Source organism: Fukomys damarensis, unplaced genomic scaffold (genome assembly GCF_012274545.1).
Source record: "Fukomys damarensis isolate Sample0158 unplaced genomic scaffold, DMR_v1.0_HiC HiC_scaffold_18, whole genome shotgun sequence".
Classification (NCBI taxonomy): Eukaryota; Metazoa; Chordata; class Mammalia; order Rodentia; family Bathyergidae; genus Fukomys; species Fukomys damarensis.
The window spans coordinates 53,290,636-53,314,117 of record NW_022900930.1 but is presented as its reverse complement, the minus strand read 5'-3'; the positions used below and the strand labels follow the sequence as shown (position 1 = coordinate 53,314,117).

General features: G+C 49.0%; 1 protein-coding gene across 1 annotated transcript in view; it reads right to left on the bottom strand.

Annotated features, from left to right (window-relative positions):
• Positions 1 to 23,482, bottom strand: part of Csmd1 (CUB and Sushi multiple domains 1) — a 1,140,625-nt gene that overhangs the window by 85,669 nt on the left and 1,031,474 nt on the right. Inside the window, exons 43-49 of the mRNA XM_010620376.3 lie at positions 20,349 to 20,526; positions 18,616 to 18,761; positions 17,956 to 18,036; positions 16,828 to 16,941; positions 10,507 to 10,695; positions 6,454 to 6,600; positions 3,072 to 3,260 (exon numbers count right to left, since the gene is read on the bottom strand). Of these exons, the coding sequence (XP_010618678.1) occupies positions 3,072 to 3,260; positions 6,454 to 6,600; positions 10,507 to 10,695; positions 16,828 to 16,941; positions 17,956 to 18,036; positions 18,616 to 18,761; positions 20,349 to 20,526 (1,044 nt within the window). The remainder of the gene's footprint in view (positions 1 to 3,071; positions 3,261 to 6,453; positions 6,601 to 10,506; positions 10,696 to 16,827; positions 16,942 to 17,955; positions 18,037 to 18,615; positions 18,762 to 20,348; positions 20,527 to 23,482) is intronic.

Sequence of the window (23,482 nt, the reverse complement as noted above, 5' to 3'; positions counted from 1 at the left end):
GGGCCTCACACTGACAGCTGGGCAGTGGCAGCCCCTCCCGCCCGGTGTCCAGCTCTAGCTCTGTCCTACCTCAGTCCAACTCTGAACGGTCCCCAGGCAGGTGAACCCCATAGAGACAGTGCAAGAAGAGCTTAACTCCCACGGAGCAGGTGCTTTCCCTCTGCACAACCTAGTGTGCGCGTGCGCGCGCGTGCGTGTGTGTGTGTGCGTGCGTGCGCTCTCCAGGTCCAGGTCCTGGTTCTGAGCGCTGGAATCCATGGTGCTTTTCCTCAGGACTGGACTGAGAGCCCTGAAAGGAAATGAGCGTCCTTCGCTGTGCTACATGTGAACACCAACACGCGTGGCCCCGTGGGGAGCCTTGCATGTCTGTGGAACAGGGGTGCGGAGCAGGACAGGGAGCAGAGACCGCCCAGTGGGCTGCACCTGCATGAGTCCCCCTAGGCCCCCCAGGAGAGGCCTGCTCCTGTCCGCAGCACAGGGACTAGGGACGCAGCCTGGCAGCACCAGAGAGTAGCTCCTTTGTTGCTGCTGCAAAATGAGGCATTCACACCTGTGTTGCACACTTACCTTGTCAAGTCCTCAGGCACACTTAGCGGGCCTTTGAGATATAAACTGGGAGTGAGCCTCATATTTTCATTCCATTTAGGATTTGTAGGATTCATTACCTATCCAGGTAATAGTTGTCACTGCTTACTTTAAAGGTTAAAGTTTAGTTTTAGATGTTGAATTGCTTAATTGTACTATATAATTAAAATGATCAAAAATGCTCCTTTATACTACCTTCTTGTTTTATTTTAAACATTAAAGCTTCATACATGAGAATATTTTTCAGATTGTTATAGTTAGTATGTCATTTTACACAAATTGTAACTAAGAAAAGGCTAAAATGGAAACAAAACCACACACAACACAAACTTCTTCCACAGAAAAAGAATTTAAGCCCCAGTAATGCAGGTTTCCTCCAGAGCTGGCATCTCCTGGGTTTGGTTTTAAGTGGAACTGTTTTGGTGGGAAACCACTGACTTACACATGAGCAAGCAGCAGGGGCTGGAACCAGGAACACCTTTCCTGATTGTTAGTAAGAAGCCAGGCAGCTTCCCCCGGCTCTGTCCGATACACGTGCTCTGCACAACCAGGCTGCCTTCAAGGTCCCTCCGTGATGCAAGGTCGACATTTGTGAAGTAGAAAGGAGACCGGACCGGCTCGCTGACATGAGCAAGGCTTGCAGAAGGAAGGGCACGGGGAACCACAGCTGTGGCACCCAGGAGTAGCAGCTCTGGCTGGGAGGCGAGCAGGGAACTTGTTGGCCCTCTCTCTCTCCTCTCCAAGGTCTGTAGAAAGCCAGCTTGGGAAAGCAGACCACATGTCTGGATGTCTTGCCCCACGGCCCCTCAGAGCCCTGTCCTGTGTCTCTGGGGTCTGCCTTCAGCTCACATTGCAGGTAGGCTCTGACTGACTTAGCCTCCAGGGACCAGTCCGGGCCATCCGGGTCCTGGTCCTGCACTACCTTCTGAGTGTAGGTTGCCATAGGTCCCCACATCACTGAGTTAAAGAACTCAGAGCAAATGAAAAGTGCCCCATCAATGAATGCACACTTGAATCACAAGACATATTCATATTCAGGAATACTAAAGCCATCAGGGAAAGGGTACATTGAACACATAATAAAAAGAGCTTCTGACTACCTAGTTCCTTTGTGGTAGGCATTTAACATACAGGTGAAACTGGATACAAATTCAAATGAATTGTTCAAAGCTCAGAGCTTGCCTTGAGGCTCAGAAAAGATATCGAGTTTGGTTTCTGATAACTTCTGGAATTTTTCAGACTTTGAGTAAGGGATTATATTGTTTCTGGTCATATGGGAGATAGTTGCATTATGTTGGGTTGAATTAGGAACTAGGTATTATTGTCTTCATTTGGAGATTTAATATGTTTTAAAGAGATGTGGTTGGGTGTGAAATTCAGAGGGTGAATTGTGAGCACTAATCTGGGCAGCATTAAGAAGCAGGTTAACCTAGCAGTTTAGGATAGGATGCTCCTGGATGTGTGTGGAGAGGTCATGGAACCGTGGCCTTCAGTAATCTCTGTGGTCTCTGGCCCCTTCCACTCTGGTACTGTTCCCCAGTTCTGCCTCCTAATCACCACGAACTGAGCTGCTCTGTGTCTCCAAGACCTTCTCCCATGCTGTTCCTGCCTTGGAGCCAGGCCAGCAGCCTGCTTAGAAAAATTCCACCTTCTCTACGGAGACAGGCCGTGTGGGTCTATTACTGTGCTTATGCTAAATATGCAGAGATTCGGGGTGAAATGTACACAGTACCAGCTAAGCATCTCGTAGTGTCCTCACAGGTGAAGACACAGTGGGCGGGACAAGCAGCCATCTCCACCTCAGAGCAGTGCTAGAAAACAAATGCACCACATGGAAGGCACACCGAGGCCGCACAAGGTCCCTCTCGTGAGTCCTCACTTTCCACAGCCAGCATACCTCCGTGTGACTACAGCCCCCCGTCATGGAACCAACCATTACATGCCTCCAACCGTCAACCAAAATCGGAATTACTTATTTGGAATCGTGGTCTCTGGCACTCGACAGAGAATCGGGCCTAGAATGTTGAAACTGCTAACAAACCCAAAGTAAACGAGCAAAGAGAAATCAAATATAAAACGTTACCTCCAAGGAGGAGAATTTAAACCATTGGCGGTAAACCGCAGGAGGCTATCACCGACTGCTCTAAAAGGTTACTTACACAAAAATAAGGAAAGACGAATTTCTGCTAGTGGACAAGAAAACTCATTTCAGACCTTAGATGGACGGCACATGCTCTGCCTCCTGAGGACACACAAGTGAGCGTTCGAACGAACCGGTGGACGTCCCTCCCGGGAGCCAGGCCCCAGTACCGCGCAGCCTGCCCAAGAGGCAGCAGGGTTCAGGTAGCGGCCAAAAGTCGGATCCGCAGTGCTGCACACCCACACTGGGCTCCTCCTCACCTGCCTTGCAGCCCAAGGGGTGCGGCTGGGCAAGCGAGCGGGCAGGGTGGGCGTGGGACAGAGGTAAGGGCGGGCGCAGGTCTTACCCTGGCAGGCGGGGGCGAGGGAGTCCCACTGGTACGTGCCCACGGGGTTCCGGCTGCAGGTGGCGCTGCCGCGGCCCACCATGCGGTACCCAGGCCTGCAGAAGTAGCGCACTGTGCTGCCGACCGCCCCCGCCGTCCTGTTCACAACGCCGCCATTCTTCAGCGTGGAGCTCAGGCTGCAGTACGGGGCTGCGGGCACACAAACGCACAGACTGGGGTCAGAGAGACAGGCAGGGCCATCGCCGCGGCCGCGGGGGAGTGACGCAGATGTAGTTAGTACTCAGTGGGAAATGAGAGCCGCCTGGGGGTGCACCGTGTAATCCCAGCACTCTGGGAGGCTGAGGCAGGAAGATGGCAAGTTGGATCCCAGCCTGCTCGGCCTCCCGACTTGATGAGACCCTGTCTCAGACATCAAAAACATTGTAAACGGCTGGAGATGTACCTCAGTGCAAAGGCCCTGTGTTCCATCTCCAGTAAAACATGAAATCAGTATCCCTGTGTAAAGTGATCCTACAAAGCACCCCAGAGCCCAGGGCCCCCGTTTTCCTCTGAAGTGCAGGTGGCTGCAGCGGGATTCACTGAGGGGTCGGGTTCTCACTGCAGCATCCAGGGTCCCCCCAGCTCTCTTACAAGACTGCCACCTAAGCAGCCCCCTCATTCAGCAGGCTGAGAAGTGCTGCGGTTGCTCAGGGCACAGATTTGAAACAGAAATCCTTTCTGCGTTAAAAAATGCTATAAAATGAAGAAGACAGAATGCAATATTTTGCATGTGAGCAAGCCTGGTGCCCTCTGCCCCCTGCTGAGCAGGCCTCAGGAACAGCACAGGATGAAGGTGCTCAGCCTCTCCTTTAACATGCGACGTCTGGTGACCTTTCCGAGGAGAGTGCACCACCTTGGACCAGGAATGGTCTTCCTGCAGCACTGTCCTCCCGTGGAGGAGGCTTTGTTAAGCTGTGGACCAGCACTTGTTAAAACCACTGGCCCCACATAGTGTAACGTTTGGACGGCTGACAGGCTTTGCTTCCCATTTACACACAGAGAAGGCACCACACTTTGGGTTAACTGGGCTGGTGTGTTAAACCCTGCAAACACACTGGAATCAGCGAACACATGGGACACATTTAGGGCCTGGAAACTCACCCCTCCGGAAGAGGAGGTTCAACACCTGGGTCCCTGGCTCAGAGCACGCCCTGCTCTGATGAGCCCCTCTGCTGTTCCCTAAAGTAAGTCTGGGGCACTGGCTGAGAGTTTCCCACTCAGGAGCCAGTCTGGGCAGCCAGGGCTCTGATGCACTTCCTGGACACATGGGGCCTCTGATCTCTGAGACACCTGGCACTGGGATCTCTTGCTTCCTTGCTCCACTGCTGGTCCGCTTTCTGCTCATAGTCACTGCAGGCCTAGCTCTTGTTAGCTATGGGTGAACCGATGTGTCCAGTTTAGGGAAAGCATCACCAGGCGCCTGACCCCACCTGTCTGGAATCACTGCAGTGGGAAAGAAAATGCCAGACCCTGGGTGAGAAGCCGATGTCCTGGACACACACAGAGGGGCAGGGAGAGCCCGAGCTGGGTGCTGACTTCTGGCCTGCAGTGCTCTGATTCTGCCCGGAGACCTTCTGTGTCCCACACTCTGTCCTTGTCAGGCTCTCAGCATATGCCTTCTCCTTGTTTTCCTGGAACAGGGGGCGCAGGTCCAGGGAGCACAGGGGGCCTGGTGCAGGAAGTGCAGACCCCAGCCTGCAGTCTCGGGGAGAGAAGTGCAGTCCGAAGCTCTGAGGCAGGCTCTGCACAGACTTTCCCACACTGCCACTGCCTGTGCAACACTGAAGAGACCCCGATGATCCTGGTCCACATGGCCACACTGACTGAGTGGCCAGCACCTACCACACACAGGCAGCTGCTTAGCTGTTTTCTTCCCTGATGTCCACTTACGATGACAGCTATACCGTGCTGTACCCGAGTTGTTAACGTTGAACCCAGGTGGGGGCAGCGTGGCCAGGGGGTTCCATGGACAGGAGCTCCCCAACCCCAGCCTGAGTTCAAGGCCCTTCATGGCCTTGAACAGAGGTCACAAATCATAATTTTAGGTGAGACTCTGTGCACGTGTTCATGGATAACACAGGAACACAACTGTCCACCTACAGATCTCAAGCAAAATGCACAATCATGTAGCCACCATCTCTGGAGAGAGCCAAAGCAGGATCTTTTGTGCAACACAGGATGCCATCCTGCGAAAGGCGGACCCTCTGGCAAGCAGGCTGCTAAGTAATTTGCCGCAGATGAACAAGATGATTTATGTTCACCCTGACTTCTGCTGCACTGACCATTTTACACACTGGAGATAAATTCGGTTTGAAAAGTCTGGCTTCCCACTGATGTCAGAATGAGGAGGCTATTGATAGATGCTCAGATGCTCCACAGGGTGCTGGTGGGCTGGGCGGCAGGGCTCCTTCCCAGAGAGGAGCCTGCATTCCATGCAGCTGCTGGTGCATCTAGGGCCCTTCCAAGCCTTGCAGCTGCACAACTCCCGACAAGCTGGAGCTGCTCCACAGACCCTGGCCGTCCTGCTCCCAGCTGCTCCTATGCCCAGGCTGAGTGTCACAGAGGGAGCGGCCTGCTACGTGGACACCATCCACTGCATGTGGGCAAGGTGCCCGCCTTGGGCACAGGGGCCACTGGCATAGGCAGGGACACGTGGAGGGCTTTGTGGTACAGCTTTTAGGTTTAGTAATTAACATATCCCAAGGAATTAGAAGAGGCTCCCTATCACCTTGTAGAGCAATGTAAAGACCAGGGCAGTCACATTGCTCACAGGGTCTAAAGTATCATAAATGCTTTGGCTAATTTAAATAGTTTGTTGAGTAACTAATGATTTATGAAATACAAATAACTACTGAAAGATTAATATGTACAGAAGAAGAGCAAAATAATTCACATTGTGATAAGGAAAGACCTATAAACACTGGTTGTGTGTATATTTATATCACATACATGCACAAACCACATGTGACATCCATGCATGTGTAAGGAAATGCGTGTACTTAGTCAGAGGGTTTTACTATTTTATTATCAGTAGTAGTATAATACTCACCACTTCTTTATTCCCGTGATAGTTAAACCTACTTTAATATTAATTTTAGTTCTATCTTATCTTTTAGGGCTGTCTTGTTTTGTCCACAGTATGCAATTCAATGGTTTATCATGTAACAGTAACTTTTAAAATATTATGAATCAGTGCTTTTGTGCTGTTTAGGGACATCAGCGGGTGATCTTTACCATCACACTACTGTTCCTGTCTAGGAATTCACAGTCTGGCCAGACTGCGGTCGTAACCCCCATCTAAACATTTGTGGATCACGCAGACCTGCTGAGCCTCAGTGCTCACCTGTGTAGCGGATCTTGAAGCCTTTCTTGCTGGTCGCGTGGTCAGTGGACCAGCGGAGGAAGAGCTGACTGCCCCTGCTGGTGAAGTTGGACTGCTCGGTGTGGTTCCCGCTTAAGACCACGAGCAGAGGACTCTGCCCAGAAGATCCTGCAGGAAAGAGAGGGGCACAGAGGTTCAGGTCTGAGTTGGCACCGTGAAGCACGGACACTGTTGGCCTTTGCTGAACCTGGTTTCCAAGGAGGACAAAGGATTCCAAATGGAAACAGCCACAGATATATTCCTTGATAAAATAAGACAACCTAGAAAAATTTCGGGTGCACAGACTATTAAGGACATAATATTTAAATAGACCATGCTGTAAAGCAGCTGGATTTGAACAATTAAGAGTGATTTCTGTATCATTAGTATTCACCGTGTTGTGTGGACACAGGGAAAAGTAGTAACCTGTCTTGTGATACTAGCAGAGGTGTAGGAAATGACAGGTTCTTTGGGAGCAATTTACCAATATCTAGCAACATTAAAAATGTAATCGTATTTCTCTAAACTCTGGTACATGTATAGAAGTGTTCTTTATAAAGCAAAAAGTACGTATCCCAGCATTATTTCTCATGGTAAATTTGGGAGCCCAAGTAATAGTTTAGAGTTATACGAAAGTATTGGAAATATCATCAAAAGAAATTAAATGACTACGGAATCTAAAATTAATATCTATAAATGAAATATATATATTTCAGTGTGTGTGTGTGAGAGAGAGAGAGAGAGAGAGAGAGAGAGAGAGAGATAGCTTTGGGAATTCTGAGAAAGGCATACTGACATCTAATAAAACTCACTTGCAGGTAAATACCGCAATGCTATAAAACCCCACAAGTGCCCAACACACTGCCCGTGAGGCTGGAGCCAGAGGGTGGAGAGACAGAGACAGATGCGTGGATGGAGAGGGAGAGAGACGAGGAATAACCGGGGAAGCGGCCACATGAGCCCTGGACTACACCAGGAGCCGGAGGGGCTGTGCCAGACGGTCCCCACAAGGCCCTGTGCTCTGCTGCTTTATAAAAGCAGGTGTAAATAAATTTGGAAAAAAAAAACCAACCTAAAATTCATTATCTACAAACATTTTTTAAACATTCCTATTTTTTGAAAATTTTCAAAAACATTTTAATAGACAAAGTTACCATGAAGCATACAGTTAGCAAAAGCAAGTGCATGGTGGTGAGAGCCCACATTGCCGTGTGGGGTCCACGGGAGGAACTGCTTCGTTGGCTACAGAAACCGCTCGCTTCCCAGTCTCCAAGCGGCTGCAGCATTATCTCCTGGTCTCAAAGGCTTCCTTCATCTCACAGTCCGCTCCCAGGAAATGCAGTTAGGAGGGAGGAAGTGACTATCACTGCTACGCACAATACAGGGGTCATCAGGGCAAGGGACACCTATCTTTGAGAGCTGCACAGAGAATCTTGTTTGTACAAAGAAGCTGAGAGATCACAACTCCACGCACTGTGCAACTCCGTGGTTTTCCCAAATAAAACTGTCAAAGGCTCTACAGTGCCGGCCTCAGTTACAGGCTGGAGCCTCTACAGCGGCATCTGGGTTAAAACGATTTCGCGTGGCGGGGCTCCCTGAGAGGACCAGGTCCCTGAAGAAGGGGCGATGCGGACACAGGGACACCCTGCGGGACCAGCATGGGAGCACAGGGGGTAGAGGGTGAGCCCAGGAGAGGCTTGGCAGAAAGCGGCCCGTGGCACCCAGCTCTTGACTTCTAGCCTCCCTCCGGGGCTGCGAGACAGTCACTAAGCAAAGTCCTGCTGCACAGTGTGTGTGGGACTTTGTGGTAATCACGTGGATGAAGGCAGTCAGCAGATGTGAGGCGCTTCCCACTGTGACACCCAGCACAGGGCCACTGTGCCGTACAACTGAACAAGGCCAGTGCACACCCAGGGTGCAGCTGGTCTTTGCTTAAAGAGACAGTGCACATTTTAAAGTAAAATGCCACTGGGAGATTGATGGACCTGAACTCAGATACTGTGAAGTGTCATTTCAGTGACTGACTGCAAGAGTAAAGTTTCAGGTGCTGCTGCTGCTACAAGGGAACCCTCATTACTGTCCATCTGTTTGTTGCCTGAAACACGACGAGCTTTCTAGGACTCTTCTGCCCACAGCCTATGCCAGGCACAGACACAGCCCGTGGATGGGAGGAGGGGCCCAGGAGCCCTAGATGGACAAAGATGATTTTCATCCTATACCCGTCTCAACCAGGCTGTGTGAGGACAAAAGCCCTACTCTGAAAAAGTGCAGGGCATCCACCCTTGGCCAGAGAGTCGTACACTCCCAGCCAATACAGTTTAAAGTCAATATGTTCAACACGTTTTCTAGTCCACGCACGGACCAGAAAGGAGCCCACGGGTTACCAACCAAGAGATGAACATGACACCCGCTGCAGCAAAAATGCCATCACTTAAGAACATCATTCACATGGAACTCTGACCTTTCACTTCACAGAAAATCTTTGAGTTTTTGACTCATATATCTTTGGTAATTTTGACAGTGACTGTTAATCAACATTGCCTCTACGACCTGCTCTGTTGTCACATGGTTTATGCATATTTTGAGAGATCGGATTGTAAGCAATCAGTGCATAAATTATTGATAAGAATTTTGCTCCTGCAACTAACAGGCATAAAATATTGTTGGTTTTGTTCTGTGCACACATGGAGACTGAGTGTTTACACACATGTAATGATTTATGGCATGCACTGCGAAGTACCTCTACTTGGGCACAAACACGCAGATGGACACACATGGCCTGTGAGACGCGCTGTTTCCTTTTTTGTACTTTCGTATCATTTAATAGCTACAGGATTACAGTTATTTCACTTCCTTATCTAAATTACAAGTCCATTTCTCCCACTTGGCCAATGAACTATTCTTCATTTTAAAGACTGAGGAAGAGTCCGCAGGAAGGTGTATCCACTCAGACGTGCAGTTAACACCCATGTAAGTACACAGTGCTCTCCAGTCTTCCACTTCTTTGTATACAAATGTGAGTTTACTTTCCAAGTAGTAGCTAATTTTTTTTGTTTGTTTGTTTTTTGGTACCAGGGATTGAACTTGGGTCCTTGCGCTTGCAAGGCAGGCCACTAAACTGCTGAGCTAAATCCCCAGCCCATAGTAGCTAATTTTTAGGAATACACACACTGACTGATGTGGGTGTAGCCCTACGAGCAGATTGACTGCTGGGACCCATCAAGTCGGGGGCATGCCAGCTGGCACAGGCCTAATTAATCAGACGGCAGTGACTCCTCTGGACAGATCTGTCCAAACCCAAGAGAACGCTGCTATTGTGTCCAGCCTTAATTGTACCCTAGTCTACACTGCTGGGCCAGATGACGCTTCTCTACAAAGACAAATACTAACACCAGTTGCATCTCAAATCAACAGTTCAACCACATGCACTATTACATTAAAATGTCCCTTAGAGTAGTATAAAAATCATAAGACTACCATTAAAATCACTACTAGCATCTTCTTAGTTCAATGTATTTAGCTGTTTTTTTAAAATGCACATTAAAGATGTCTGAGTTCTTACTAATTTCAAGTCTTTGTGAGTCACTATTTTCACACATTTTGAGTAAAATCACCATTTAGAGTGATTAAAGTCCTTCTGGAATTCTTAGCTTTGTAAATGCCTTGAGGATCGATACAATACTGTACTTTATACAGAAAGGAAGGGCTGTTTGAGATCATCTACTCTGAATCCCCACGTTAAAGAATTAAAGAGTGCTTAAAAATTCAGTTCATGCAGAGAGTATATACCTTAAACATTCTGTTTGAAAGTTTGCAAACTTAACAATAATATGATGTTGTTCTAAGACCACTTGATCTCTGAGAATGTGTAAGTAAGTCCCAGAGCAATTCAATTTTTGTTTTGCTTGTATCCTCTGGAGAAGATGAGATTTAATTGGAAAATATATCCACATCCTTGTGTTACTGAACATTGGAACAGTATTTTGACTAATAGTCTATATAGGTCATCACTATACAGAAATTGAAGAAACTTACCATCAAATACTTCCAGTGAGTCAAACTGCTTTTCACTTTGAAAGGTGTCCACAAAGATGGTAATGTTAAAGGTTGGCTCCACTTTAATACTCCAAGAGCACGTCTGGGAGTTAAAATAGTTTCCTGGATACCCTGGGCTCAGGATTACGCCGGAGGACTCTGTCCGGACTTCGTTCGCCGGGCACTGTGCTGGAGGGGAAGTCCAGGAAAGTTAGCTTCAGCAGAGCACACCCACCTGCTTAGCACTTTTTGTCCTTGCATGTGTGGAAGGGCCGCCCTACGGAGCTGGGACCAAGGGCCATGCAAGATACAAACAGCAAGAGAACAATACTAAACAGAAACGAATAACTTGCATCTTTCTCTCAGCAGGTGGATCCGCCGAGCTGCTGTGCCTGCACTGTGTCCCACATCTTCAGTAGGGGCAGGTGGGCTGTGGATCTCACCAGAATCCCAGCTTTCCCCAAAGCAATCACAAAGCAAGAACCTCTCCAATTCCACACACTCATATGACAAGAATAAGGAGCAATTTCGTGAGAAGAAAATCTCCTTTTAGTCCTTAATGTCCCCTGAACAGCACAGGTTGGATGTGACTGCGTGAGAACCTGAGATCAGAGCAAACTGCACAAGCCTGGCTTCCATCTACCTCACACTCCTGGCAGTAAGTGTGGTTTCCTAGGCTTGGACTCATTGCTCGTGGGCCATTAGGATGTCATGCATGGGTCAAACACCTTTCTCCTGCTTCCTTTTTTCCTTTTCTGGTTTCTTCTACATTAATTAAAATGAAAATAATCTGCATAGGTATGAATGTGCCAAACAAAGGCCCTGAAAGTGACCTTAAATAGTAGTTTCTGCATTGTCATATTATGAGCCTACAATACCTTGCTCGTAGGGTTATTATGGGGAAAGCCTGTCTATCCTTGGGTAATGGCTCATGAAGGGACAGATATGTATTAAAACAATTTATAGTGTTTAGCAAACCTAATAATCAGCTCTTTATCAATGACAATGAATTTGTGTGCAAAGGAATGAATTTTGGTTTTGAATTATTCCTTCTACTTTGTTAAGTACTGTTGTTTTTACATATATTTTAAACAAAAGATGCTTCTCAAACAGATTACCAGAACTTATAGAATATAAATATGTGCTGATAAGTAAATGTATATAATGAAAGGTTTTCTGTCTCCTATTTTCTTCTATTCATCTTTATATGAGTTGATATGTACCTTAAAATTTAGAAAGTTTTTAGAGATGAAGCCACCAATGATAAAACATATGGTAGACTATTTTAAATAAGTGTGTCTTTTAGATCAGATTTTAATAATATTTACAATGATGAATTAATGGCAATAATATAATTCCAGCCGGAACTCACAGCCTGAAGCAGCTCAGCTGCAGGGTGAGCCCTTCCGGGGCGGAGGGAGTTACTCTGTGAGGAGCCTTCTGCCTGACACCGGAGGAGGAGCACAGTGAGAATGTCGGAGCAGAGACGCGGGTTTCTGAAGCTGCCAGGACCTGCTCGCTCGCTCTGCGCAATGACAGCCAGAGCTTGTGCTGCCTGAGCTATGAGTGGAGGCCGAAACAGTGACCCCTCAGGGTCATAACAAGGTCCCCGATGTACAAGTGCTTTTGACAGTGCAGAGAGAGGAGAAAGGCTGGCCTCATCTCTCTTTTACTGGGCACGAAGGTGCTACCGAGTACCCTTCATCCCACAGCACTTCAGAATTGTACAGGCCTCTCTGCACCCCGTGGCCATGGTGGTAGGTGACCCTGGGGCTTCAGGCCACCTGGAAATAGCACGCTTTCCACTGAGTTGCTGAGATCCACCTGAAAAGCAATCAGCACACCCCAGGGTTGGAGAGCAGTTCTGAGCTTCCAGATCAGAAATGGCTCACAAGTGACAAACAGCTGGGCTTACTTCTCCCATTCCTAAAATGCTCTTTTTGGTAAATAATTTGTTTCATAGTTGTAATGACACTTGTTTTCAAGTATACAGGTTTTAAAATCACACGGGGATGGGTTCCTTCTGTCTCCTTCCGGTGCCTTGACCTCTTGCACAGTCCTGGTCCTTCCTGCTCCTCTCTGTTCAGGTTGCCAGAAGCAACGCTACCAGGACGGGGTGACTTCTGGATGCACGCTCTGCCAGCTGCACCACCCACTCCCCAGCAGTTCCACACATGAAGCTCCCTGCACTTCCCCCGGGCTCTTGGAAATGACCATGGGGACATCTTCAGGGCCCCACCAAGGACACTTGAGAGGAGCTTGCCTCAGACATGCTTTTGAGCCTGTAGCCAGGTTCCCTAGCATAGTCCCTCCTTTAGCTTATTTCTGAAGGAGAATAAAATTTGAGCCTTAAGAATATGAAGCACATTATTTCAGGCATCTTATAGCTTCTCAGCAAAAGTCATACAAGACTAGGATTAGTAACACAGGGTGAGGAACAGAAGTTTGAGTTTCTAGTCCTTGAGATTGGTTCTTAGGAGCACCTGGAGGCCTGAGAGCAACGTGAAGGTGGGGGCTCTCCTGAAACAGGTGAGGGCTGTGTTGCATGGGGCCCTGCGGTGCTGGCTGCCGTCACAGCTGGGGAAGGATGAGGTACCTCTGCTGCCTTCTACAGGAGGGGCTGTGGCCGGATGCCAGGGACACTCTGCAGAGTGCACTGGAAATGTACGTTCCAGCTTTGTGTAAATGAATATTTTGAAAACTATTTAGGGGTCCCATGGTGCACAGGATGATGTCACATGGCACAGTGTCCTTTCCAATGCTGGCTGAACACTAGGTCCCCATCCAACGGAGGGGACTCTTCCCAAAGATGTGCTAAGAGGAAGCTGTGGGGAGCCAACTACTCTCTCAGATGCCACCTGGCCTTGTCTGATCCAAACCTTTGCTAGGAACTCCCCTCCCCATGAAATCCTTCACCTTCTGGAGCACTGGGGAGACAGTTATGGCACCCCATGCTCTCTTTGTTGCCATCCAAAGGGCGGTACCCATCTTCAGGTCACAGAACCCACACAGACCCGCCCTGCTCCCCACAACCCTGACAGTGTCTGAGCAGAGCTCAGGTGAGCAGGTCCTGACAGCCAAAGATGCAGAGGAAGTGGGTCTCAGCTTTTCGTCAGGGACTTCCTGGAGACCATCCTCCACTTGATCCGGGTCAGGTCAGTCAAATAATCAAAAGTACTTAGAATGGGATTATAATTAGAAAGCACTTCAGAAAATTTATAATTAAGCCCTTAAGTGATTAAGGACTCTGTAAAAGGCAGGCCTGGCTCCGATTTCCTGTTTGTTGCAGTTGGTGGGAGTGGGGTGGAGGTGAAGATACTGAAAATCTGGGGCATCACACTACATGGCATCCTCAGCCCCCTTTGTAAATTTTTTTACTTTAAGACAGGGTCTTGTTAAAAATCACTAAGTTGCTCAGGTTGGGCTTGAAGTTGAGATCCTGTCTCAGCCTCCCAGAGTTGAGTGCTGGGATCACAATGTGCACCATGATGCCTGCTTTTCCTGTTTTAAAACAACGAATTGTTCAAAGAACAGAGCTAGGTCCCCTTTAAGTTCCTTCAAATGAAAGTGCCCCAGAATGGGGCACAACATAGACATTTCCATTCCAAAGGTTACAAGCAGGGGATACAAAGGAATGGGACCAAAGCAAGTCCAAAGTCCAACAGGGCAAGCATTAAATCACACAGTTCCACTTCCAGCATGCTGGGCAATCTGTGGCAACTTGTGAACTCCAAAGGGCTTGGTTGGCTCTGCCCCTATGGCATTGCCTGTGGTTGTGGCTTCTCTCCTGGGTTGGCTTTGCTCCCTCCTTGCAGCTTTTCTTTGGTGCTTCACACTCCTGGCTTCTCCGACCTTCTGGGGTCTCCACGCACCTTCGGCTTCACACTCACAGCTTCTCACTCTGCCCTCTCAGGGGCACTGTATGGCCTTCCAGGCCTTGTTCTGAAATCTGGGTGGAAGCCTTCCTGACCCTATGACTCTTGAATTCTGCATGTGCTAAAAGTTGCACCACAGGGATGATGCCAAGGTCTGCCGCCAGCTGGAGCAGTAGCCAGGCTTCCTTCTCTCTTGGCTGTAGGGGTCCAGTGCCTGTGAACCAAATCCTGAGGAATGACTTCCTTTGGCTGCTACCATTCTGGAATGTTGTGCTCTGGGGATCTTTTCTTAAAGCAAAGTCTTTTACTTTTGATAATTTGGGGATGCAAAATGTGGAGTCCTGCCAGTTCTTTTGATGCCCTCAAGCCAACTTTTCTATTCTCTGTTCCTTCTCAGCAGTCGAGATCTCCTCTGCTCTATCTTTGCAAGCTACAGCTTTGCTAGAGTTTCCTTTATGGCCAAGCTCTAAATGTTTTCAATCATTCTGCTGGGCTCTTTGCTCTTGATTCTCAACATAAATCTGGCTAAAAGCCCCCAACTGCAGCCACGCCGCAGTTTCAACCATAGACTGAAATTTCTTCTGCAAGATTCATTAGCCCACTGCCCTTAATGTCAGCCTCAGGCAAAGTCTCTGGACATGAGTAAAATTCAGACAAATGTTCTGCCAAGGAATAACATATTGTTTAGAGTCCAGCAGCCAATGCAGTCCTTCTTCCTGCAGAAACCTCTTCACCCTGGTGTTTACAAGCTTTCTTGTCTTCTGAGCTCTGACTAGAATCTCCTATACTGTACAGCCTAAGGCCTTCCAGCTCTTCTGTTTTAGCCGGCATCTTCAAACTTTCGAAAGCCTTTCCCTTCCCACAAACTATTCCCAAAGGCTCCTGAACCACATGGTCAGGTACAGCCACAACACACCACTTCTCTGGTACCAAATTCTGTTTTACTTACTTTTCTCTGGTTGCTGAGACAAAATACCCAACACCCAAAGTAAAAGGGGAAAGGGTTTATGGTTTCAGTCCATAATTAGCTGGTTCTAAGGCAGGGTGGAACATGGGAGAGGGATGTCACAGAGGGAAACAGCTCATGGCATCCACATGGAGGCAAAAGCAACAGGGACGCAAGAGAGGAGCCCTCAACAGCCTTCTTGCCCCTTTATGTTATGCAGACTACTTAGGGCAGGCAGCATTCACACTCTTAATCCTAGTACCCTTGAGTCTAGCATTGCAGCAGGAGTCAATTCCAGAAAACCCCCACTTGTGACTGCATGAGGCTAAACACAGCGGTAATGCGCAGTCATTACTGATTCCGCACTGCATGGTCCTTTCCTTCTCAGATGGTGGGAACCTGTTCCCTTTATATGGCGAAGGATGTAGATAGCTCTCAGCCCTTCAGGCCTATCCTGGGCCATGGGCCCTTGCCAAATCAGACTGGGGCAACCTGCAGACCTTCATGATGAGGAAGGCTGTTTCCAATGGGACAGAGGATACCACTGTCACAGAACACTCAACATGATAATCCACTCATTCCAGGCGTCTTCCTACCAAGTCAACAAACAAGGTAAGTCCTCCTCCTGCTGCGTGGTGAGCAGGGCAGCAGTCTGGACTCCTCCTGGTTCTCCCCTTTCTAAATTCCAGGTCTGCTGAGCTACTTCCCTCTTTCTGGAGAGTGAATTCACCCAGATTCCCATCGGGGAGAGTCCACTGCCAGGGATACTGTGTCTGGATCCAGTTTGGAAAGCTTTTTGTTAGCGAACTGATAATGTTTCTGACTTTCTTGGACCATTTGAGTTGATTAACAGTCCTGAAGGCTTTTTTCTTCCAATGGTATTTGATGATGGTGCCCACTAAATTATATTTTTAATATACTTGTATTCTATCTAGTCCTCTGAAGCAATGGAGTCAGCCTCAAATCTTACTCTATTATTGCAGACTGTCTCAGTTTTTGCACATGGTCTGTTTATTTTAAAAGCATGTAAAAACAAATAAGAGTTACACACTGTCATAAATTTTACACAACAAATATTAAACTAGCTAGTTCTATTCCAGCTGGGTTACAGGTAAAGAATTTTGTGATGCACAAAGCTGACCTTGAAATAAAAATGTAACAGAGTAACGGGTGGGTATGAAGGTAACAGAGATGGACTCATCGTGATCAGTGAAGTGCTGTTAACACTCATGGGAGGTGCCTTGGAGGCAGGTACTCAGCTGTTTATTTTAAAATTATTTGGACTCTGCCATGAGCTTGAACATCTTCCTGAAGAATTACTGGGGAAACAAGACCATGTAATGTGGCACTGTTTCCTAAGGCCAGCTGAAAAAGCATCACCAGCAGCTCCTGTTAGCAGGTTATTTCTGTCTTGACCATCACTGCTCAGACAGGAATGGAGGTGTGCCCACAGAGGCATGGTGGCATCTAACAGTGTGTGGTATGTGGCAGGGTGCGTACCTTCACAGGTGGGGGGCGGGCCTTCAAACTGCAGCTGGGAGCTGAGCTTGCAGGTCAGTGTGTCGCTCCCCGACAGGGTGAACCCAGGGTGGCACTGGTACTTCACGAAGTCGCCTGGAAGAGGCAAGACACAACAGCAGGGTCAGTTTGGGGCCTCCTGAGGGTGGATGCCTCAACACGTGGCTGCTGAGGGAGCTGGGACAGCGTGCAAACCATGCTAGAACTGCGGTCTGCACTCACTTCCCTCTGCTTTGGGGAAGTCTCACTTTCAGTTCCTCCTTCAAACATCCTGCCTTAAACAGCCAGTGTCTGCACAGAAATGATTCGGTTGTTCCTTACTCTGTGACTGATACACCTATGTGTTCCCGTTCCCCTGCTCGTGAAGTAAACAGAAGGGGAGGCAGAGCCTATCAGGCAGGACATCCAGCAAGGGATGTGCAGGGCTTCAGCACCCCAGGCAGGGCCTAAACTGCACCCCTTTCCAGCCAACAGAGCCATCCTGAGCAGCCCAGAAACTGGCCACAGAGTCTGACTGGTGGCCTGAAACACAGCCCGACAACAGGACACAGAGTTTTTAACTGGGACAGAGACATCCTGGGTTGTAGCAATTATGTTGCAAATGTGCCTTCACGCTGTCTTCATGTGACTGGATGACTCTTTAATGGGTGAGACCACCAAGGAGAAATGACAAAGCTGGATCTGTGAACATGAGCATTAGGTATGTTGATACCAATTAGATTCCAGCCTCCGCGAAAGGTCAGGGCTGTCGTCATCGGTCTTTAAACTACAAATGATTCATCTCCTCTCAAGTGCGTGCAACACACTTTGCTAATTAAAGTCTCTGGAAACTGCTGAAAACCAAGTGAGCTAGCACATGCCAAAGAGGAAAATACCTTCAAAATGGCAAGGGCTAAATGCAAATGGCAAAACAAAAGTCATGGGAATGAAGAAGGAAGAACATTTTCTTTTCAAGTCATGATCTCTGCACAAAACCCCAGCAAAGCAGTGCTGCAGGGAAGTTTTTTCCCGGCCCACTGGTAAATGACTCCGTCAGCAGCCGTGTGTCATGAGTGCAGGACGGGTGGGGATGGACATAGGGTCCCGGCGCTGTGGTGGAGGGTGCTTTACCTATTTCGAAGTCCTCATCCTCCGTCAGCATGTCTGCGTGGGGCACCGTGGGGGGCGGCGGGCACTTCTTCAGCTGAAACGCTAAGGTTTCATGTAAAGCATGAGCATCATGGCAGTTACTCTTGCCGAATGAGCAAAACAACACACACGCATTTCTCTAAAAGTTTCGTTTCTTTTGTACACTGAAATGTCTCCATGGACAAATCATTGATTCATAAACTTTCCTTGCTCTCACTGTTTTATAATCTCATATAATGATTAAATGCCGAGCAACATTTAAAGTGCAAGGAAAGAAAGTGTGTGATTCCAAAAATGTAACATTGGAATTCACTGGCTGTGCATGTGTTTGGAAATCAAAAGAGCAGATTCCACCACGGACGGCTCCAGCCCACTCTGCAAAGATGCCCTCTGCTCCGTCCTGGGATCTCACAGGCTCACAGGAAAGTAAATGCTGGAATGAGCTCAAGCTGGCTACAGAATGCAGCCTGGTAACACGTGCGAAGCTAACCAAGACCTCAGTAAGCAACGAAGGGTCCTGGGCAGCTCTGAACTCCCTGCAGGACAACACTCCAGGCTTTTAGGGCAGTTGAGCGACCTGGGCTGGACTCGGGGCAACTTCTCACGGGGTTCTGGGTCTTAATGGGGTGAGAATAAACTGACCGTGAAAATTGAGCACAAAGAAGCCTCCATTGGAGAAGTCACTGTGGAACTTGAGCAGGACCTGGTTGGTGGAGCTGTAGGCTGTCTCCAGCGCTGTGTTCCCACTGAACACACCCAGTTGGGGCGCACTCTGGTCCGGACCATCCCTGGGAGACACAGAGCACTGGAGGGGATGCACCGGACGCAGGCTCCAGCCCCAGCTCAGAAGGTGGCCGGTGGCCCCGGCTCACGCTCGTTCCCTCATTCTGGTGCTACAGGTGCTGGGCAGCTGCTTCCCCTACAGCCCCATGGTTTAAAGTCTAGATGCAGTGAGGTCTACTTAACCGACTTCTGCAGGTAATTGACAGCAGTTAAAGCAAAACAACACAATCACCATGCTCTATCCTGTGCTTAGAAACAGGATGTTCTGTTCTGTAGCCACACAGCTGAAGGAGCGGGCGGTCTTTGTCTTTCCCAAGCCTCCTGCCAGTGCCTGCTTTACCTCACCCCACAGCGCCGTCGAGAGAAACAGTGATGGTGCCTTGCGCTGCCGTGCTCAGTTCTGCTTTGGGATGGTCCTGAGCCCCTTCATACTCAGGCCCGGCGCCTCCTGAGATGCATTCCTGCAGTTCTGAGTGCCAACCTCCCGCCTGCCAGGCCCTCTCTCCTGTCTGCTGCCCTCAGCCTCCTCCTGCCTGGGACACAGCCTCTCACAGCCTCCCCACATCCTTGCTCCACTGTGCTCCCAATGGGTGTGGCCCTGAGCTGTCTGTGCCTGCTGGGATGGACACTCCTGCTGCCTCGGAGAGCTGTGCAGAGAGATCTACAAAAACACACACCCCGGAGAGACACACAGACATGCAGCACACATTCGCAAAAGCACTCTCATACCCATGCTTACACACACAGACACACACATATGCTCCACATATCACACACCGTGCACAGACACAGCAGTCCCACACATGCACAGACACACACTCTCATATGGACACACACAAATATATATACACAGACACACAAGTAAACACTCATGCACAACCAAATTCTAACGTACCTCATCCAGACACAGACAAATATGCACACAGACCTTCACCACACACACACACACACACACACACACACTCCTGCAGCTTCTTCCTCAGCTCTGTGACAGTTATTCTGATGGTGCACCCTGCCTGGCGCCCTAGTGTGTGCCAGCCTTCCTGTGGAAGTGTCATGGGACCTGCACCCTTTCTTGCCATCTCCACTATAAACCCTCACATCAGACCCAAAGGCTAGGTGGTCACTCCCCAGGTCCAGTTCACAACCTGAGGGCCAGAGCAGCACCCTGGCCCCAACTCTGACCTTGATGTTGGCGCTGGGCCATCTCAGTTTCCCCCGGACAGCCCATGGACAGCCACTTTCTCAGAAACAATGGGCATATGGTAGGCCCTGCTTAACCACTTCTGCAATAGTTCTCGAAATATTCAATCATGGCAAAGGATCCCACCACTTTTTAAAAATCCCACTTACAATGTAAACTAAAGCAATCGTGGAATGTCCTCATCTACTAGAGGTGCTCCTGGCTATCTGCACCAGGAAGCAAAACCCAGATGCGCCCTGATCAGCCTCCCTCTGCCTGCCCGGCCTTGGCAGGTGTTGCTTTGTCAGCACCTCGTGATGTGCCTGTAAATGCACTGCCCGACACAGGGGCCACTGTGCACTGGCTCAGGGCAGCTCTGTGGGCGCATTCATCCTGGGAGGTCACCTACCAGACGGCGATGTAGTCGTTCACAGCCTCGGTCTGCAGCAAGGTGAAGTTGATGTACACCCCGTGCCCTGGGGGAGCGGTGATGAGCCAGACGCAGTCCTTCAGGATGGGGTACTCATCGGGGAAGCCCGGGGAATAAATGGTGCCATTCTGGGATGTCACGTTATACCCACAAGGAGCTGTGGAGGAAGAAAGGAAATATAAGCCCCATACCAACGCTTCTGGCAAGCAGGTAACTGTTTCAAAGTCTCCGGATTCTCTTAGTTAAAACTGTCCATGATAAGACCTGATTACAAAGTAGTTCTCAGTGACTACTTTGTCAAAGTTATTCCCTAAAATCTGGACACTGGGGAAGACACGCCTAAGTCACTGCAGCCCCACCTAATATATTCTCCAAGTCTTCAAAGTCCCCTCAGAACAGTTGTCCCTATGCGATGAGAGACCCTCCCTCGGCCATCCCCTGAGCCTGAGCTGATGATCCATTGGATGCGTGGTCTCGCGCAGGGGCTTATGTGGAAAGTATGCATAAACACATAGCTGAACATTTTCGTCCTGACTCACATTTCTAAGCCTGTTCAAGCTTGGCCAGAAGAGTGGCATCTGAGCCTATTTGACTTCACACAAAGACATCTGCAAATCTACCCTGAAGTCGCAGATAAAATTATGTCTCCAGTATTGTATTGAAGTATTTGCATATTTACTAGTGTTCGTTATATGAAGAATCACAGTACCCAGCCTATTCTTATTTTACCTAATAAATTGATGTATATAGTTTCCAAGAACTATGCTATTTACAGAAAAGCGATGTGACTAGATTGCTAGAACAATCTGAAATGTGGTCTGTGTTTCAACAGAGGAAAGAACCCGGAGTTACTAGACAATACTCCCGGAAGATCAACCGAAAGCTTGGGCGGTGTGGGTGTCGACACTAGCATGAATCTTCCAGGACTATCAAAGGCCAGAGAACAAAAGGGTTTAATATTGAAGCTGAACAATGGCTGATGATGCCAGGATGCAGAGGGTGACTGGGCCCATGTGGATCCCACAGGTGTGGAGCACAATGAGTCTGGCCATGCTCTGGGTCCATCCGTGAGAGGAAGGGCCGTGCTGGACATCTTGGAGTTTCACAGTGGAATCAAAAGGGGGGTTTGCAGCCACACAGACCTGGATTTGTCCCCTGGGAAACCAGCAATTGCTCGGATCCTCACCTGTGCAAATCCAGTGAGGACAGGCCTGGAGCACCCTGAGGTCTACCTGCGATCTATAAAGGGTTCAGGCCAGGCGCACCTCATGAGGTGAGTCCTCCCCACAGAACTCCTGCACCCGGGGGCTCCTCCTGCTCTCATGGAAAACCCTGAGCCTTTCTCCACCCGGCTGCGGCGGACTTGTCTTTGGCTGCGATTTTTCTTTTCTTGGTGTGCGTTTGACTGCAGTCCTCACGGTGAGCTGAGGCATCCTCACCACACATCTGCATCTTCAGCCCGGCTCCCCACTTCCTTTCCTCTCCCTCCATCCCTCGGTCCTTTCCTTACTACAAATCATCTATCTATTCCTCTCAGCTATCTCTTTTTGTTGTTCTTTATTTATGACGAGTTTCTCATATAAAAGCATCCAGGTGATATTTAAGCTTTTGAGTCTGATTTATTTCACTTAACATGATAGTCCTGAGGTGGCTCAAGTTTATCATTCTGCACAGCTGGAAATGACTCGCGTGTAGATACCTCTCCACTGTGGTGGACACACAGCTGTTTCCAAGACTCAGCTATGCTGAGCTGTGCTGCTGCAACATGGGTGTGCAGGGATCCCTGGGATTCGGTGGACTTGTCTCTCCCCTCCAAACTCAGCTCTGAAGCCACCAGGGGCTTGGAGCCCTCCCACACTCCAGGGGTCCCCATCTGCTCTCTGATGGCCTGGCTCCACTCAGCCCCCCAGCTGCTCTTCCACATCTGTTCCAAGGCTCTTGGGAGACAGGGACAGGGCCCTTTCAGGGCTCCCCACAACCCTCTTCATGGACCCAGGTCTGCTCAGGAGACCACAGACTGATGGACCCGTGAAAGAAGAGCAGGAAACTCTTGGGTGCTGAACACAACCCAGCATGGAGACGCCCCAATTCCCAGCAACTTGGTGCTACTCAGTGCGGATGTGCAAAGCTAAGAATTCTCTGCACAGTTGTGCTTTACAAGTTGCCTCTTGTAATTGCACGATCACATTAGATGGAGGTCCTTTCTGGTCCCTTCCCACTTGGACAATAAGCCTAAGCAAAAACAAGCACGCAAACAAACACCATGGATTCCTTTATCTTAAAAGTCAAAGGGACTGACATGGCAGTTTTCTTGGTGGGACACATCCTCAGCTTCTAACACTGCAGATGCCATTTGATAACTGTGATATTGACCTAGGCAGTGATCCCTAAATGTTTAATTAGCAAATCCTTCATTCTCTTATTCAACATGTACTTAACGAGAAATGTGCTTGGGGTAGATTGCAGCTATGAACCTGGAGCCCCATGACTGCCAGAGTGGGGCTTCCTCAATGGTGATAGAGAGAGGAACTCGTCAAATACTGACTCACCGTGAAGTCAAATTGATGGATGTGCTGTGAAGGTGGAGCAGATGCTCCCAGTCCCTGTACTCTCACAGGACAGTAATACTGTGCAGTGCACTTACTGAGCTTTCTCAAGGCAAAGATTCTATTATTCTCTGAATGCCAACCAATCTTGAGGTGAAGAGAAGAGAGTTTTAAAAGAATGATCTAAACTCCCTCTCCTTTTCCCCAGCCCTCCCCGGCTGGCATGTTTAGCTTCCCTGTCTCTTACGGAGGTCTCTGCCTTCACCTGTAGTGATGTGAAGCCTGCAGTGAGATCACAGCAGCCCCCAGGACCAGGACAGGAGCCTCCTAGCATCCCACCTGTCAGCCTGGGTGAGGGAAGCCAGGCAGGTGCCAGAGAGCATCTGAGTGCCAGCATCACACTGGAAGTGACAGGGTGGCCACGGTGGGAACCCACGCATGCTCCTTCATGTATGCATGCACAGGTGTGTTCAGCATGCACAGTGGGGTGGCAAGGGAGGACTGTGCAGAGCACAGACACTGGGACACATCTTCTAATGACTTCGGCTTGCATTTTTCCATAGAAAA